Source organism: Pongo pygmaeus, chromosome 17, assembly GCF_028885625.2.
Source record: "Pongo pygmaeus isolate AG05252 chromosome 17, NHGRI_mPonPyg2-v2.0_pri, whole genome shotgun sequence".
Classification (NCBI taxonomy): domain Eukaryota; kingdom Metazoa; phylum Chordata; class Mammalia; order Primates; family Hominidae; genus Pongo; species Pongo pygmaeus.
In genome coordinates this window covers 46,510,465-46,529,974 of record NC_072390.2, presented here as the reverse complement: position 1 = coordinate 46,529,974, position 19,510 = coordinate 46,510,465, and the positions used below count along the sequence as shown (strand labels likewise).

At 42.2% G+C, this 19,510-nt stretch overlaps 1 protein-coding gene across 2 annotated transcripts in view; it reads right to left on the bottom strand.

Annotated features, from left to right (window-relative positions):
* The window catches only part of RNF125 (ring finger protein 125), a 53,547-nt gene that overhangs the window by 21,701 nt on the left and 12,336 nt on the right, over positions 1-19,510 (bottom strand). For both annotated transcript variants that reach the window (XM_054460313.2, XM_054460314.2), the window contains exons 2-4: positions 13,350-13,503; positions 8,656-8,750; positions 5,236-5,326 (exon numbers count right to left, since the gene is read on the bottom strand). In XM_054460313.2, the coding sequence (XP_054316288.1) occupies positions 5,236-5,326; positions 8,656-8,750; positions 13,350-13,503 (340 nt within the window). The remainder of the gene's footprint in view (positions 1-5,235; positions 5,327-8,655; positions 8,751-13,349; positions 13,504-19,510) is intronic.

Below are 19,510 nucleotides of genomic sequence, written 5' to 3'. Positions count from 1 at the left end.
GGCACTCTGCAAAGAACTGGGCATGCCGTGTTAAACGAAAGACTTAGGTCCCATGACTCCATAAGCCTAATAAATTAGAGGGAGAGACAGACATGAAATGAATATGCAATTATAAGTTGTGGTTAATACTGAAAAGTAGACGGGAGAAAAGCAAAAGCTGAAATTAACGAGTGTCAGGGAGGGCTTCCTTGAGGAAGTAAAATTTAAGCTAAGCTCCAAAGGATGAGTAAGAGCCAACCAGTGAAAGAAAGAGAACTTTGAGGCCGGGCGCGGTGGCTCATGCCTGTAATCCCAGCACTTTGGGGGACCGAGGAGGGTGGATCGCTTGAGCTCACAAGTTCGAGACTCAGCCTGGGCAACATGATGATGAAACACCGTCTCTTCAAAAAAAAAAAAAAAAAAAAAGCACTCTGGACAGAGACACTAGCTGGAGGGCAAGGTTCTTGCTAAAACATCTTCCCTTTACAGAATAAAATACATTTCTCTCAAAAGTGGTCTCATTAATGTTATCTACATTTAAGGAAAAAGAAAAAAGTGGTCTCATAATTCAGTCTAAAGCATGCTGTTTGTGTCATCTGCTTCCTTTGAGTCTAATATTCCAGAGATAGAATTATTTAAAAAAATAAATGACCGAGCTTAGTGGCTCATGCCTGTAAACTCAATGCTTTCAGAAGCCAAGATGGGAGGATAGCTTGAAGCCAGGAATTTGAGACCAGCCTGGGCAACATAGCAAGATCTCATCTTTACCAAAAATAAAAAATAAAAAAATAATAATTAAAGAATTATACAGTTGTGATGGTACACACCTGTAGTCCCAGCTACTCAGGAAGCTGAGGTGAGGATCACTTGAGCCCAGGAGTTCAAGGTTACAGTGAGCTATTACTGCACCACTGCAGTCCGGCCTAGGTGATAGAGCGAGACCCTGTCTCCAACTTTTAAAAAATGGCAGCATATAACAATATAATTACTGCTTGACAAAAAGGAGCTATTGGCTCTTAAGGCTGCATATAAGAAAAGTCAAAATCCCCTGATGTTTTTAACAAACATTTTATCATTCTTGAGCAGCTCAGAAAGAAAAGATGGTTATCTTGTGGTTTGATCTCTGAGTTATCTAATTATTTTTGGAAGTCAGAAGAATCATTTACCCAGGAAATCTCTAACTGCCAGGAAACCTCTTATGTGAGGTAAGTCAGATGATGTCACTGACCTTATCTGCTTGCAAAACCTGTAATCCAGTCCTTTAAAGCAATAATTCCTGGTTAACTTCCACACCCATCCAGAATCAGCATTGGACCCAGCCCTCCTTGTCCAGGACTTTCCTCAGTGTGTTTTCACCCACATGTCCCCATTAGGGATCCCTAAGCATGTGAACCCCAGCTATACCACATATCTGTCCCCTGCCTTTTCCTAACCATGGGGTAAATCATGACTTCTAGTGGCTCTAGACCCTTCAGAGTGACATGCTCTTGAGCTTCTGCTCAAGAGTGAAACACTAACACAGGACACCTGAAGGTCTTGTGTTCCAATTACCACCTCTAGACAGCCCTAGAGTATTACAGAACCTTGGATTTCTGAACAATCTGCTCCTGCTTCAAGGCCATGATAGCATCCTGGTCTTTGCGAAGAGATTTTACCACTTCACTTCCCCATCCTCCTCCTCCCCGCCACCCCCCCAACTCACACCACCACCCCATGTGGGTTCTCTGTGAGAGGACATCACTTCCTCTAAGAAATCTTCTCTAGGCCTGATTTTATAGAATTGAAAAAGTGTAGTGAACCTCCACTATCACCACCACCATCTTCTATTAATGGAGTGATCACCAGGAGACAGAGTGCTTACTTTATTATATGCCTGATTCATTTACTACTTGTGAAAAAGGCATGAATGTCATCACCATCCCCATTTTACAAATGATGAAACAGTGACAGAGAGAATTTAATAGACTTCCTGGGATTACAACCAAGCCTATCCCCTTTAAAGCCCAGGATTTAACTACAAAATCCCACAGGCAATCTGATTCCACCATTCCTAGTTTGTTTCCCTGCTTAGGTCAGCTGTCTTCAATGACCCTGAAGACCTGTAAAATCATGGAGGACCTAGCTTCATGGGCCACCTTCAATTTGGGCCAAACTGAGCAGGATGTGGACTGGATTTCTGCTGGAGCAGGTACACAGTACCACGGAACTGACCAGTACATGGCCTGCCCCAGATTGCTGCTTAGATGCAGCCTAGGACCACAGTCCAGAGGTCCTGGCATTCTTCCAGCCAAAGCAGCACCCTGGGTACTAATGGTCAGGGTTCAACCTTCTTCACAGAGTTGCTAGGAGACAAGAAAATACTTAGAACTCAGTAAACTCAGTGATAGTAGTCACTGTCATTCCATCCTTATGCTTTCTTCTAACTTCCTCTAGCTCCCCAGGGACCTATTGTGACACAACTCCCTAGCCCAGTTCCTCCTACAGAGCAACTTGAGCAGGAAAAGCCCGTGACCATTGCCTCTGCTCCCTCAACACTTAACAAGCTCCTACTTAGCCAATCCAACTGCCAACTCCCTAGGCCATTAAGATCAATAACAAATATCTCTGCATGCTTTTCTCTTGAACTTGCTATAGACCACAGGGGTTTCCCACACAGCCCTGGAGCTAGATTACTGTATTCAAATTGTGTCTTTGTTACTTACCAGCTGTGTGACCTTGTATGATTGACTTAACCTCTCTGAGCCTCAGTTTATCATTTTTAAAATGGGGATAATCATCAAGCCTATCTCACAGGATTGCTGTGAGGATTTTCTCTTTTTTTTTGAGACAGGTTTTTTGGGGTTTTTTCGTTTTTTGTTTGTTTGTTTGTTTTTTGAGATAGAGTTTCGCTTTTGTTGCCCATGCTGGAGTGCAATGGTGTGATCTCAGCTCACTGCAACCTCCATCTCCGAGGTTCAAGTGATTCTACTGCCTCAGCCTTCCAAGTAGCTGGGATTACAGGTGCCCCCCACCACACCCAGCTAATTTTTTTTTTTTTTTTTTTTTTGTATTTTTAGTGGAGACGGGGTTTCACCATGTTGGTCAGGCTGGTCTTGAACTCCTAACCTTAGGTGATCCATCCGCCTCAGCCTCCCAAAGTGCTGAGATTATAGGCATGAGCCACCGCACCTGGCCTGAGACAGGTTCTTGTTTTATTGCCCAGGCTGGAGTGCAGTGGCACCATCTCAGTTCACTTCAACCTCCGTCCTTCCAGGCTCAAGCAATCCTCCCACCTCAGCCTCCCGAGTAGCTGGGACTGAAGGCGCATGCCACCATGCCTTGCTAATTTTTGTATTTTTAATAGTAGAGACGGTGTTTCACCATGTTGGCCAGGCTGGTCTCAAACTCCTGGCCTCAAGTAATCTGCCCACCTTGGCCTCCCAAAGTCCTGGATTACAGGTGTGAGCCACTGTGCCCAGCTGTATCTATCTTTCTCTTTATTCTCTGTCATCTTTATTTCTATCCATTATCTATCTACCTACCTGTCTAATATACTTAGGTTTCAATTTCATCCACTTTCTGAAAGGATTTTATGGAAAAAACCCTAAAACTAAAAAACCCCTAAAAACTCATATAATAAAACAACACACACACATTTGTGTATATATTACATAAAACTACATATTACATAAAATAATCTTCAAAGTATCATTTTATATTTGTTGAGCCAGGGTAAATTAAAAATAAATGTTCCCAATTATGGTCAGATTAAGGTAAAAGTGGTTTACTCATACATTGCTGACACAAATATAAATTGACTCAGACTTTTTGGAAAGCACTTTAAAAGTCATTTCAAGAGCTATTAAAAAGTCTGCATTATTAATTGCAGAAATAGTAATGTAAGGAATTTCCTCTTAGAAAAATTCCAATATAAGGAAAAGTTAAAGCATACAAGAATATGAACTCAAATTCTAAAAACTGGTTAACAATCCAGGCCAGGTGCGGTGGCTCACACCTGTAATCCCAGGCTTTGGGAGGCCAATGCGGGTAAATCACGAGGTCAGAAGATCAAGACCATCCTGGCCAACATGGTGAAACCCCGTCTCTATTAAAAAAATACAAAAAATTAGCAAGGCATGGTGGCGCACGCCTGTAGTCCCAGCTACTCAGGAGGCTGAGGCAGGGGAATGGCTTGAACCCGGGAGGCAGATGTTGCATTGAGCCAAGATCATGCCACTGCACTCCAGCCTGGTAACAGAGCAAGACTCCGTCTAAAAACAATAACAAAAACAACAACAACAACAAAATTAGGCAGGTGTAGTGGCACGTGCCCGCAGTCCCATCTATTTGAGGGGCTGAGGCAGAAGGATCGCTTGAACCTGGGAGAACAAGGTTGCAGTGAGCCAAGATGGCACCACTGCACTACGGCCTGTCTCAAAAAAATAAAAATAAAATAGCTTAAGTAAACAATGATGTATCTACTCTGCCTTACCTCACAACTATACAAAAATGAAAATTATAAAAGACACTTGAAGAACTAAAACGCCAAGGCTGAAAAGAAAAAAGCATCATTCACAATGAATATAGGAAATAATGAGCAATATGTACATTTACTATGCAAACATATGGATAAATATTAACCATGAATAAAACGACACATTAATGAAGATGAATGTCTACTTTTTGTTTCTAGTGTAGTGTCATAATAACACTATTTGCATTATTTTTAAATGTTCTAAACATAGGCTATAACCATAGTTAGTGTACTAAACTTAGATTTTTTTTTTTTTTTTTTGAGACAGTCTTGCTCTGTTGCCCAGGCTGGAGTACAGTGGCTCCATCTCGGCTCACTGCAACTTCCGCCTCCCAGGTTCAAGAGATTCTTCTGCCTCAGCCTCCCTAGTAGCTGGGATTACACAAGCCCGCCAACGTACCCAGCTAATTTTTGTATTTTTAGTAGAGATGGGGTTTCACCATATTGGCCCGGCTGGTAAACTTAGATCTTAACTGTGCATTTTGGATCATTTTAGTTGATTATGCCCACGATTACCTGTTAGAGATAATGTGTAATTTCATAAATGAGTGATTACACATTAGTCATTCTTACCAGTTTCAACTCAACACTTTCACATATTGCAAACAGTCACAGAGTTACCATAACCTTAACTTAAATCATTATCCTTTATAATGTGTCTATAAATAGAAATCTATTAAATGGCTTTCCTAATGTGTCCTGAATTCAGACATTGCTGTAATACATGTAACAAAAATCCTTACCACAGGCCTCTGTTCTGATCTGTGATGAGTAATACAATGATCCAGCAAGCTGTCTTCATCCAGTTCCCTCTGACAAAAGGGACATACACACCTGGAAATAGCACAGAATACAAATAATACTAAAATGGCTGGCAACTAGATAGTAGTCACTTTTTTTTTCTTTGTTTTTTGAGACAAGAGTCTTGCTCTGTGGCCCAGGCTGGAATGCAGTGGCATGATCTCAGCTCAATGCAACCTCCCCACCTCCCGGGTTCAAGGGATCCTCCTGCCTCAGCCTCCCAAGTAGCAGGGATTACAGGCCCCCACCACCACACCAGGCTAATCTTTGTATTTTTAGTAGAGATGGGGTTTCACCATGTTGGCCAGGCTGGTCTTGAACTCCTGACTTAAGGTGATCCACCCACCTCGGCCTCCCAAAGTGCTGGGATTACAGGCATGAGCCACCGCACCTGGCCACACATCTGAATTTGGACTAGCCACATTTCAAGTGCCCAGTGGACACATCTTGGACAGCACACATAAGGGACAAATATTCCTAAATGTACATAAAGATTTAATAAGGTAGCTGCAGGTCACTTTTCTTTTTCTTTCTTTTTTTTTTTTGGAGAGGGAGTCTCACTCTGTTACCCAGGCTGGAGTGCAGTGGTGCAATCTTGGCTCACTGCAACCTCCACTTCCTGGGCTCAAATGTTCCTCCTGTCTCAGTCTCCCGAGTAGCTCAGACCACAGGCACATGCCACCATGCTAATTTTTTGTATTTTTAATAGAGGTGGGAGTTTCACCACGTTGCCCAAGCTGGTCTCAAACTCCTGAGCTCAAGCAATCCTCCCCTTGACCTCCCAAAGTGCTGAGATTACAGGTGTGAGCCACCTTGCCCGGACTGCAGGTCACTTTTCATTCTTCACTGGAAACTAACAATACAGGCTGATGCACGTAGTTATATGCTAGTGAAGTTGGAAAACAAATAACACCCCATCTAAATGTTATGTGAATTAGGAAAGGGAGGAAGAAAAAGGTAATCCAAGGACAGCTGGGTGCTGCAATACTCAGTTTCTCAGTTAATGCATGCTCAGATTGCACTTCTCTCCTAAAGAGAAGTGCAGTGAGCCGGGATCGCACCATTGCACTCCAGCCTGGGCAATAGGCATGAAACTCTATCTTAAAAAAAAAAAAAAATTCAGATTTGCTGGATGTATAAGATACACACTGAATTTTGAGGGCTTAATGTAAAAAGAAAAAAGAATGTAAAATATCTTGATAATTTTTATACTGATTACACGTTCGAATGATAATATTTTGGCAATATTAGGTTAGATAAAATATATTGAAAGGTAATTTAGACTTTATCTTCTTATTTGTTTAAATGTCGCTACTAGAAAATTTTGAATTACATGTGATTAACATTATATTTCTAGGCCGGGAGCAGTGGCTCAGGCCTGTAATCCCAGCACTTTGGGAGGCCAAGATGGGTGGATCACGAGGTCAGGAGTTCAAGACCAGCCTGGCCAAGATGCTGAAACCCTGTCTCTACTAAAAACACAAAAACTAGCCAGGCATGGTGGCACACGCCTGTCATCCCAGCTACTCGGGAGGCTGAGGCAGGAGAATCGCTTGAACCCGGGCAGCAGAGGTTGCAGTGAGCCAAGATTGTGCCGCTGCACTCCAGCCTGGGCGACAGAGCAAGACTCCATCTCAAAAAAAAAGAAAAGAAAAAAAAAACCATTATATTTCTATTGGACAACACTGCCTTAAGTTCTTAGGGACAATACGGAGTCTTGGAGTTGTTTGCTCACTTTCTGTTACAGATGTAACTTCCTGTCCCCCAAAACTTGTTTCAAAATTTAAAATTTGAATTATGTGGTAAATTCTTCTGTAAAGCAAAGATTTTTATCATAAATCCAAATATTAATATATCTTGTAAAATAATCAACAACCCTCTCCATTTTCTATTACTTTAATTCTTTACTATTTAATTCTAATGAGTAAAAGAAATTGGGATTCAAATTAGCTTTCATATATTTTTAAATTTTCATAAAAGCCATCAACCTTGCAATCAAACCCATACACTTTCTCAACCCGTTGGTAACCCTTCCTTCCTATTGGTCATTGTGGTCAATCTAACAGGATCCATACTCTGTTTATAGCTAAAATACTCATTTGAAATTTATAATGTCAGGGTATAAAGCTAATTCTATAATAAAAGGTACTTTTGCAAGGCGATCTCTAGTAAAACAAAAAGAATGAGGTGATTGTTTAGACTTTTAGGTTTAGAAATGTAAGCTATATTTTGCGTATATTTTCTAAAAATGAGCAGAGCTAACATTTTTCTCCGGGAGAGAGAAATTATACAGAATACCAATATTGGTGAATCCATAGGCAGATTAATGGCTGGAAAGCCATCAGTCTTTGCTAGAAAGCACAGATCACTTTATTTGGTTAGCAGGGGCAGATTACAAATTTATAACTACTCTGATGCAGCTAAATTACCTTTCTCTTTCTCATCAGGAGAATAACAACTTAGATGTGTTTCTTTTTTTTTTTGAGACAGAGTCTTGCTCTGTCACCCAGGCTGGAGTGCAGTGGCCAGATCTCAGCTCACTGCAACCTCTGCCTCCCAGGTTCAAGTGATTCTTGTGCCTCAGCCTCCAGAATAGCTGGGATTACAGGTGTGCGCCACCATGCCCAGCTAATTTTTGTTCTTTTAGTAGAGACGGGGTTTCGCCATGTTGCCCAGGCTGGTCTTGAACTCCTGACCTCAAGTGATCTGCCCGTCTCAGCCTCCCAAAGTGCTGGGATTGCAGGTGTGAGCCACCACACCCCATGAATGTTTCTTTCTCTCCTTTTTTTTAAAGAACAAAATACTATCAATATCCTCCATTACGTCTGCCAGCTACCTCCATCTTTCCCCTACCCCCACACCAGATTACCCATCAAAAAGGCAAAGGATTCAGGATGCCTGCCCAGCCTGTTCTCTTGTATACTGAGATGTTGCTGTCTATATTCTAAAGAGAAACAAGCAAAATGATAAGGAATGAGCTGGTGAAATGAGCAGTGGTGACAGAAGATGGATAATCCCAAACACGATTTACTTCAGGAATCTATTAGAAAACAAAGCCTAGCAGAAATGTAACAGTTCTGCATTCTATTTTTGGATCCGTGTTAACACAAACTTGTTTGAGGAAGTTGCCCCAATCTCTCCAGTCTGTGGTTGGTTACCCCTGGAAATTTTTAAAGTAGAGCGTGCAAAATTCCTTAACAATGATTGCTATCAACAAATGATTACCAGTACCAGGTATCATAGTTAAGAACATAAACATAAATATGTAAATATTTTCATAAGAATGTTAAAGTTTCCAGCCCATTAAATTCTTTATAAACATTATCAATTTTAGCATTAAACTATATTGTATTGAAACAAACCTTGCTGCTGTCTCCTCAAGTTCTTGTAGTGGTCCATACTTATCTATGTACTTCTGACAAGTCCGAATATGTGCCCTCATTTCACTGAGGCAAACCTACATAAAAACAAATTCAAAATAAACTCACTGTTAAAAAAGGGCTCATTGAAAGCTTATGCGATCCAGCCTTTTAACTTTCAAATAAGGTCATATTGTGGGATCAATTAACTAAATAGATGCATTCGTAACACCAGTACCACCAAAAATTAAGGCATTATCAAGAATACTACTATTTTTCAAATTCTCCAACACTTAGAAGACCCAACTGTTAAGTTCTTGAATTTGGTTCTTCTAAAAAGCATATACATTTTTTAAAGTAGATAGATGTGTGGTAACTCAAATTTACTTCTTTTGCATGCCATTACATAAACAGCTTTTAGAAAGAAGGAAGTAAGGGAAAAAAATGGGTGAAGAAAAAGAGCACGAGAGAGGAAAGAAGAAACAATCTAAGATGGAAAAAGAGACAGAAAAAAGAAATGGAGAGATAAGAAGAATAAATGGATACATTTTAGAGGTGCCCATAGTAAGTTAAATGAAACACTGTGCCTTAGGGAAAGATATAAATACCATGGTTTTATAACACACCCAACAGTATTACATGAATTCACAATACATAGTATACTTAATGGTCCCATTAAGAGCAAACATAAAAGACAGCTCTTGCAGTCCATTTTTATCAATGCAGAATAGAGAGCCCTTGTTCTTTCACATATACATTCAGAGAGCCTAACCATGAGGGATCTGTTGCTAACATAACACATCCTATTAAATGTTTCATTAGAAACTCTGATAAGATCTTGTGCTAAAGGAAGCTCTGTACAGCTGTGGTAAGGTGGCCGACCCACTCTGCTTCATTTTGCCCAAGCTACGGAAGTTAAACCTCAAACATGAAATCTGCCATGTCAAGGAAACAGTTATAATTGTTTAACAAAGGGCAAAAATAAAAGCAAGTGAAAAGGAAGAACAAAGCCCTGGCTTTACAAATATCCACCTAAAAGATATAAAAACTAGGATTGATGTGCATAAGCTGTCTTAAACAGATGTATTTTACAATCTGTAACATCCAACTTTGCACATTAGCGTTCTCTCATGTCTTTATGACTTTTGCTAGTAAAAATTTCTATTTGTATTCTTTGTTCAACAAAGATAAGCATTAGTCATGAAAATTAACAAGCCGTGGACTATCTACTGACAAATGAATTGATCAATTCATAGTCTAGACACAAAATTATCTGAGACATTATAAAAAATGGCAAACGAAATGCAATTCATTGTGCCTGTTCTAATGGTGCTTACAATCTAACAGAAGAAAAAAGGATGTTAGACAAGTAGATAAGAAATTGTTTGATATAGGGGCTGGGCGTGGTAGCTCACGCCTATAATCCCAGCACTTTGGGAGGCTGAAGTGGGTGGATTACCTGAGGTCAGGAGTTTGAGACCAGCCTGACCAATATGGTGAAACCCCCTCTCTACTAAAAATACAAAAATTAGCCGGGTGTGGTGGTGTGCACCTATAGCCCCAGCTACTTGGGAGGCTGAGACAGGAGAATTGCTTGAACCCAGGAAGCGGCGGTTGCAGTGAGCTGAGATGGTGCCACTGCACTACAGCCTGGGCGACAGTGCAAGAGTCTGTCTCAAAAAAAAAAAAAAAAAAAAAGAAAGACATTGTTTGATATAGGGAACTGGAATACTAAGGCCAGGCCTCAAGGAATAGAGATCTGGCCGGGACTCTGAAGAACACACAGAGTGCAAAATGGGAGAGGGCAAAATGTGCGTAGAAGGAATGGGGAGCATTCCTAGAAAGAGGGATAACACAGAAAGGAAAAGACAGAATATAAGAAGTATCTCAAAGCTGGGTGCAGTGGCTCATGCTTGTAATCCTAGCACTTTGGGAGGCCGAGGTGGACGGATCACCTGTGGTCAGAAGTTCAAGACCAGCCTGGCCAACATGGTGAAACCCCATCTCTACTAAAATACAAAAATTAGCCGGGCATAGTGGTGCATGCCTGTAGTCCCAGCTACTCGGGAGGCTGAGGCACGAGAATCTCTTGAACCTGGAAAGTGGAGGTTGCAGTGAGCCAAGATCATACACCACCGCACTCCATCCTGGGCAACAGAGTGAGACTCTATCTCAAAAAAAAAAAAAAAAAAAAAAAAAGTATCTCAAAGAAAAAAATCAAAATCTTTGTGATTAATCAGATAATGGGGGAGGGGGAGGTGGTGAAAAAAGGATTTCCACACAAGTTAATTGAGAGAATCCTCTTGTTTCTGACAGACACCAAGGTGGGATCAAGAATTGGATGATTAAACAATATAATGAGTTTGATTTTCTGTATGAATTTTATGTGAAGACAAAGTAAAAATAAGCAGTAATCTATTATTAAGAATGTAAAAAGCTATTGATTTTGAGCATTTACTATATTCCAGACACTGTTAAAAGCCAATCATCAGTTATATATATCACATATATATTTATCATTTACCTTTAAAACCACCCTCTAACACGAACATGAACATGATCCTCTCCCCAGCTCCTCTTTTTTGTTGAGAGAGTCTTGCTATGTTGCCCAGGCTGGAGTGCAGTGGCACGATCATAGTTTACTGCAGCCTTGATCTCCCGGGCTCAAGCGCTCTTCCTGCTCAGCCTCTGGAGTAGCTAGGACTACAGGCATATACCACTATGCCCCAGATAATTTTTTTGATTTTTAGTAGAGACAAGGTCTCTTCCCAGGTTGGTCATGAACTCCTGAGCTCAAGCAATCCTCCCGCCTCAGGCTCCCAAAGTGCTGGGATTACAGGCATGAGCCACTGCGCCTGGCCTCCAAACCATTTTCTATGTGTATGTTAGAGTGATATCTTAAAGATACAAGCGTGGGCTGGGCACGGTGGCTCATGCCTGTAATCCCAGCACTTTGGGAGTCCGAGGCGGGCAGATCGCCTGAGGTCAGGAGTTCGAGACCAGACTGGCCAACATGGTGAAACCGTGTCTCTACTAAAAATAGAAAAGTTAGACAGGCGTGGTGTTGGGCCCCTGTAATCCCAGCTACTCGGGAGGCTGAGGCATGAGAATCACTTGAACCCAGGAGGTGGAGGCTGCAGTGAGCTGAGATCGTACCACTGCATGCCAGCCTGGGCAACAGAGTGCAACTCTGTCTCAAATAAAAATAAAAATAAAGATATAAGCCCGATCTTGGCACTCCAAAACTTTCTTTCTCTGGCTTACTATTGCATTTAAGATAAAATCTAGAATCTTCTGCATAACCTTCAAGACCTCACATGATCTGGGGAAGCTGATACAGTATCCAAGTTGAAAATTGCAACAGGCAAGGTGTGCTTGATAGAGACAAATACTGCAAAGTCCAGATCAATACAGGTGGAAATATGTCACTGGGTTTGATAACAAAGCTATTCATTAGTGGTCTGCAATAGAGTAGCAGAACTGGAGGACATATCATAGAGGATCACTGGAGTAATGAGAAGAAGGGAAAATGGAGGTGGTCAATGAAAGCATTTGTTTCACAAATTAGGGGTGATGGTAGAAGTTCAGGGTTTTCTGCAGATGATATATGTATATATATGAAATTGGAGGCTGGGCGAGATGGCTCACGCCTGTAATCCCAGCACTTTGGAGGCCAAGGTGGGCAGATCACTTGAAGCCAGGAGTTTGAGAACAGCCTGGCCAACATAGCAAAACCCTCTCTCTACTAAAAAGACAAAAAATTAGCCAGGCATTGTGGCACATGCCTGTAGTCCCAGCTACTGGGGAGGCTGAGGCATGACAATCACTTGAACCTGGGAGGCGAAGCTTGCAGTGAGCCGAGATGGCACCACTACACTCCAGCCTGGGCGACAGAGCAAGACTCTGTCTCAAAAAAAAAAAAAAAAAAAAGATGGCATGGACCCAAAGAGTGAGTGGTAGCAAGGTTTATTGTGAAGAGCAAAAGGACAAAGCCCCCACAACATGCAAGGGGACCCGAGCCGGTTGCCACTGCTAGCTGGGGTGGCCAGCTTTTATTCCCTTATTGTCCCCTCCCATGTTCCGTTTCTGTCCTATCAGAGTGCCCTTTTTCCAATCCTCCCCGCAATTGCCTACTTTCAGAATCCTGCTGACTGGTGTGTTTTACAGAGTGCTGATTGGTGCACTTTACAGAGCGCTGATTGGTGCGTTTTACAGAGCACTGATTGGTGCATTTTACAGAGCGCTAATTGGTGTGTTTTACAATCCTCTTGTAAGACAGGAAGGTTCCCCAAGTCCCCACTCTACCCAGGAAGTCCAGCTGTCCTCACATCTCACCAGCACTTTGGGAGGCCGAGGCAGGCAGGTAACGAGGTCAGGAGATCCAGACCATCCTGGCTAACATAGTGAAACCGTGTCTCTACTAAAAATACAAAAAATTAGCCAGGCGTGGTGGCACGTGCCTGTAGACCCAGCTACTCAAGAGGCTGAGGGCAGGAGAATCACTTGAACCCGGGAGGTGGAAGTTGCAGTAAGCCGAGATCGCACCACTGCGCTCCAACCTGGGTGAAAGAGCGAGACCCCGTCTCAAAAAAAAAAAAAAAAAAAAGGTGGGTACCATGGGGTCAGAAGCAGAGGTGAAATGATAACTTTCGCAGGGACTTAAGCTGGTAACCATGAACATAGGTGGGGTCACATACCAGGGTGTCACACTCAGCGCAGTTCTTATACTCTGATTTCATTCTTTTGGCTACATCAGTTGCTGGAACTCCTTCTGAAGGAAGATATGCCCGGCAATAAGGACAGGTCCACTTGTTGTTCTTTAGACTGGTAGCAATACAGGAACGGCAGAATCTACCCCAAACAGACCAAAAATATATCACTTTCCTTGAAAGCTATAAGGAGCCACCACTATGTATATTCATTTGTGTAAACTGTAATTTAATGACACTTTGTACCCCATGAGTCATACTACCAAATTACAGGTCCACTTGCACCCTGCACTTCCCGAGAATTGCTTACCTTCCCGGCAAGACTTCTTTGGAATCACACATTCTTTCAAGAAAAGTAAGAATTCAAAGTGGGTGAAATAGCTTTCCTATAGGCTAAGTTTAAAGGATACTTTAAAGAATGTCTAAATTGGATTTTACCTCAAATTTCTTGAGAAAATATGTCTTTCTTCTGTGGGGTTTTGTGTGTCACATAAGAAAACAGCAGGAAGTCAAGGAAGTAAAAATACCAGACACATTATAATTCTCTATAAAACCATTTTCTCCTTCCCTCCCTTCCTCCCTCCCCTCCCCTCTCCCCTCCCTCCCTCCCCTCTCCCTTCCCTCCTTCCCTCCCTCCCTTCTTCTTTCCTTCCTTCCTTCCTTCCTAGTCAAGAAATATGTTCTCTGGTTTATTTAAAGGTCCTCATTATGAAATCTTGACATAATCAACATTTCCAGAAAATTCTGACCTGTTTATAGGAGTTGTTGAAGGCTCCATAAACATAGAAATAAAAATGAGCATTTAGGTAATTTATACACATCAGCATGACCTGATGCCTCTTAAACTACTCAGCACATAATATCTATTTGGGAGTATTAATGCATGTCAAAAGGTAGGCTTTTTAAATTTTAAGTATACTGTACATACTGGAAAGTTTTTATAAGCATATAGTTGAATGAAATTTCAAAACTGAACACATCCATATAACCAGTACCTATAACAAAAACAGCATGGCCAGCCCCTAAAATTTCCCCTCTTGTTTCCTTCTCTTTTTTTTTTTTTTTTTTTGAGATGGAGTCTTTCTCTTGTCGCCCAGGCTGGAGTGCAATGGCACGATCTCAGCTCACTGCAGCCTCCACCTCCTGGGTTCAAGCAATTCTCCTGACTCAGCCTCCCAAGTAGCTGGGATTACTGGCACCCACCACCACGCCTGGCCAATTTTTTGTGTTTTTAGTAGAGACGGGGTTTCACCATGTTGGTCAGGCTGATCTCGAAGTCCTGACGTCAGGTGATCCACCTGCCTCAGCCTCCCAAAGTGCTGGGATTACAGGCGTGAGCCACTGTGCCCGGCCTCCAGACACAATTCTATCCCCTCCAAAGTAATCATCAAGTTTTTAAAATGTATTTTAATATATAAAAATTATACTTATCAAACATTGTACCAGCCTATAGACCGCAGCTTTCTCATCCCTGCTTACTATCCTTGAGGGTGGTAATCATTGACTTCTAATAACAAAGATCAGTTTTACCTGTTTCTGTACTTCCTATAAATGGGACCCTCTGGTATGTATTCTTGGTCTTCTTTAGCTCGATATTATGGTCAAAAGATTCATTATATTGTTGTATATAGTTGAGATTGTCCATTCTAATTTTGTGAAGTCTATTGTATGAATACACCCAAATTTATTTACCCTTCTGTTGTTAATGGGCATCTGGGTAGTATTTAAATACTTGCTGATGATAAACTTTAGTGATGGGTAGGCACAGCTATTTTCCAAACCATTCTTCTTCTTTTCTTCTTTAACTCCTAATTATATTAGTCATTACCAATTATTTTCCTCTTTATTTTTTTCTTATTATGGTTGAATTTGGCTTGGATCATGACTGATTCATAACAGTATTCTCTTCTGCATCTGTTATCAAATTACTAAAAGCACACAGAGGATGCTCACTTGTGCAGTGATTGAGACATCTACTTGTTGTTTATACCTGTCCAGCATCCATTCCTCCTTTTTCTTACAATAGCATCCTGCTCTTGCTCTGCAGGAACAATACCTCTTATATTACATATAGTCTCAGTGGGACCTCAATCAAGGTGCCTACCAACTCCTGCTGAAGGCGTGAGCACCTGGCAAGCCAAGTCAAGTATAGACCGTGTCTCTGGAAGTTGAACACTGCACACAGTGACATAATGACTGATTCAGTAGCAACCAGATGGAACTTTTCTCCCTTTACGTAGAACTCCATATCTGCCTTGGTTCCTACCCTTTACTTCTAGCTATTTTTGTTATTGTATGGTAATTTTTTTTTTTTTTTTTTTTTTTTTGAAATGCAGTTTCGCTCTGTTGCCCAGGCACAATCTCAGCTCACTGCAACCTCTGTCTCTCAGGTTCAAGCAATTCTCCTGCCTCAGCCTCCCGAGTAGCCGGGATTGCGGGTGTGCACCACCATGCCCGGCTAATTTTTTTTTACTTCTAGTAGAGACTGTGTTTCACCATGTTGGCCAGGCTGGTCTTGAACTCCTGACCTCAAGTGATCTGCCCGCCTCGGCCTCCCAAAATGCTGGGATTACAGGCATGAGCCACTGTGCCTGGCCAGTAATTTTTTATGTCTAATTTGAAGCTTGATACACTGGTTCTCTACAAAAGTTTTTAAAAACACTTCCATATACCTTAATTCATTTAATCTTAATAAACTCCCAAGAAAGATCATTATTTCCATTTATAGATAAGGAAACCAAGGCACATACAGGGTAAGTTGCTTCTGCAAGATCACATAAAGGAACAGTGTGAAGCAGCAGCAAGAACAACCCCCAGACCGACTATAACCTATGCGCTGTTGCATCCCTTACCCAGGGCTTATGTCCCACTGCAGCTGCCGCCCTGCTCAAGAGAAAGACTGAGCGGGATGCTAAGGAGATAACGCCAAGGTGAAGGATGAACCACAGAGAAGATCTGCAAGGTTGTCTGTTAAACCTGCTTCTCCAAAGCCAAGTCTAAGGAGGCCCTTGCAAAGAAGGGAGAGAAGGTACCCAAAGAGAAAAAGGGAAGAACTGATGCTGGCAAGGAGGGGAATAACCCTGCAGAGAATGCAGATGCCTAAACAGACCAGGCACAGGAAGCCAAGGTGCTGGAGGTGCCAGGTGAAGTGTGTGCATTTGTGATAACTATGTATTTGTGGTGACTGTACAGTTTGAAATACTATTTTTTATCAAGTTTCATAAAAATGCAGAATTTGGTTTTCTTTTTTTTTTTTAAGTTATGTTGTTAGCACACAGTACACTTCATTATTGTTTCCTGGGGATGGGATATCAGTCACTGTCACTAATAGAACGTCTAGAAGCTGGATTGATGTGGGGAAAACACCGTCTAGAAGCTGGATTGATGTGGGGAAAACACCTTTCCCTTCTAGTTTTTTGTTTGTTTGTTTGTTTGTTTGAGATGAAATTTCACTCTTGTTGCCCAGGTTGGAGTGCAATGGCAAGATCTTGACTCACCACGACCTCCACCTCCCAGGTTCAAATGATTCTCCTGCTTCAGCCTCTCGAGTAGCTGGGATTACAGGCATGCACCACCACGCCCAGCTAATTTTGTATTTTAGTAGAGACGGGTTTTCTCCATGTTGGTCAGGCTGGTCCCGAGCTCTCGACCTCAGGTGATCCGCACTCCTTGGCCTCCCAAAGTGCTGGGATTACAGGCATGAGCCACTGTGCCCAGACTTTTTTTTTGAGGCAGAGTCTTGCTTTGTTGCCCAGGCTGGAGTGCAATGGCATGATCTCAGCTCACTGCAACCTCCACCTCCCGAGTTCAAACAATTCTGCCTCAGCCTCCCAAGCAGCTGGGATTACATGTATGTGCCACCATGTTCGGCAAATTTTTGTGTTTTTAGTACTAGAGGAGGGGTTTCACCATGCTGGCCAGGCTGGTGTTCCCTTCTAGTTTTGAGAGGCTTCCTCTTGGCTCCCAGGAGAAGGGATTCCCTGACTTTGACAAACACAGACACCTTGGCACAAGAGCCTTGTGGTATGGAAAAATAAATTTGTTCCTATGTCCTCTTCTCCCTTTCCATCTTCAGCATAAACTTAACTCCGTTAAACCCAGACACCTGTTGGGGCCTGGCCCCCAATAATTGGTTACCAGCATGTCAGGCAATCTGGACTTTCCAGTGATGCCACTGAGATGGGGCTGCTCAAAAGAGCAGTGGTTCAATTTCTACATTGTGTATCGTCAGACAAATTCTGCCATTTTCATTTTACTCCCTGAAAGTCAGGGTCGGCTCATGTTAAACAACTTGCTAAATGTGAAATGTCAAACCTCACCCTAAACTTTCTTGTTCAGAGTATCAAATGAATACTCCATTGGGTTTTTTTGTTTTGGTTTGGTTTTTTTTTTTTTTGGCCAGAAGTCTTGCTCTGTCGCCCAGGCTGCAATGGCGCAATCTCGGCTCACTGCAACTTCTGCCTCCCAGGTTCCAGTGATTCTCCTGCCTCAGCCTCCCGAGTAGCTGGGATTATACAGGCGTGAGCCACCAAGCCCAGCCCTCCACTGGGTTTTAAAGTGGCTTTATGTTTTTTGGTAGTCCATTGAAGAAGGGAGTTTGAAAGTTGTTGTATACTGTTAAGGATTGTCTGCCCATGTCCTGCCTGAAATACCATGACTCTTTATGGAAAGTATCTTTAATAAAGCTGGATAAAATTTGGCTTGGGGGGAAAAAATCACATAAATACAAAGTGCTTGAGCTTGGCCGGGCACGGTGGCTCACGCCTGTAATCCCAGCACTTTGGGAGGTAGGTGGCTCACCTGAGGTCAGGAGTTCGAAACCAGCCTGGCCAACATAGAGTGAAACCCTCTCTCTACTAAAAAAAAATACAGCCAGGCATGGTGGCTTCTGCCTGTAAACCTAACACTTTGGGAGGCTGAGGCAGGTGGATCGCTTGAGGTCAGGGGTTCGAGACCAGCCTGGCCAACATGGTGAAACTCCATCTCTACTAAAAATACCAAAAATTGGCCAGGCATGGTGGTGGGTGCCTGTAATCCCAGCTACTCGGGAGGCTGAGGTGGGAGAATCACTTGAACCCAGGAGGCGGAGGTTGCAGTGAGCCGAGATCGTGCCACTGCACTCCAGCCTGGGTGACAGAGGAAGACTCCATCTCAAAACAAAACAAAACAAAAATACAAAAATTAGCTGGGTGTGGTGGTGCATGCCTGTAGTCTCAGCTACTTGGGAAGCTGAGGCAGGAGAATCACTTGAACCCAGGAGGCGGAGGTTGCAGTGAGCCGAGATCGCGCCACTGCACTCCAGCCTGGGCAACAGCAAGACTCCATTTCTCTCTCTCAAAAAAGAAAGTGCTTGAACTTGGTTGGTCTTAAGCTGGGGTTTTCTGACCCAAATTTCAGTAACCTTTTATTCCACCACCACAGCTACCCCAGTTGGAAGGATCAATATTTTAAGATCAAGAAATCTAAGTTCTCTGCTATACATATTTTACTTCTTTCTGTCTCAGCTGATTATAAGTTCTAAGGTACAATCTGACCTTGGATGTCTCTGAGTCTCTAAGAATGAGTTCTCAAAGTGTAGTCTTGAATGAAATTTACGACAAATGGTTCAAATGCTCAACTCACAATTAACATTTCTAATATAACACTTATGGTTCTGACATGAATTATTTGCTTACATTATTTAGAGGCAAGCAGATAACATTTTGTTTTTGTCAACTAGCAGTTTTCCCCTTTTTTTTTTTTTTTTTTTTTTTTCCACAATTTGAGTTGTATGCCAATGCAAGCAGAATAGTAATACTGGTGCCGAGCCCTATGGGGGACACTTGTATACATTATCCCCTATTTTTGTAGGCTCCTACAAGAATTCATAAAATGCTGCTGTGCTTTCTCCTCATTTTATTGATGGCAAACTAAGGTTCAGAGTAGTGTAGCAATGTGCCAAGTTTATGCAGCCACAGACAGTAGTGCTCTGATCCTTAAACAGTTTGGGTAGGGCCTCAAATTTTGTAGTCTTTTCAAGAAACCTCAGTTCTTCCCAGTAACAAGCAGAAGCCACAAATATAAGACCATGAATGTGCCTGTATAACCAGGAGGCCTGATATAATGAATGTGTCCCCCCAAAGTTCAAGCATGAAAACTTGGTTCCTCTT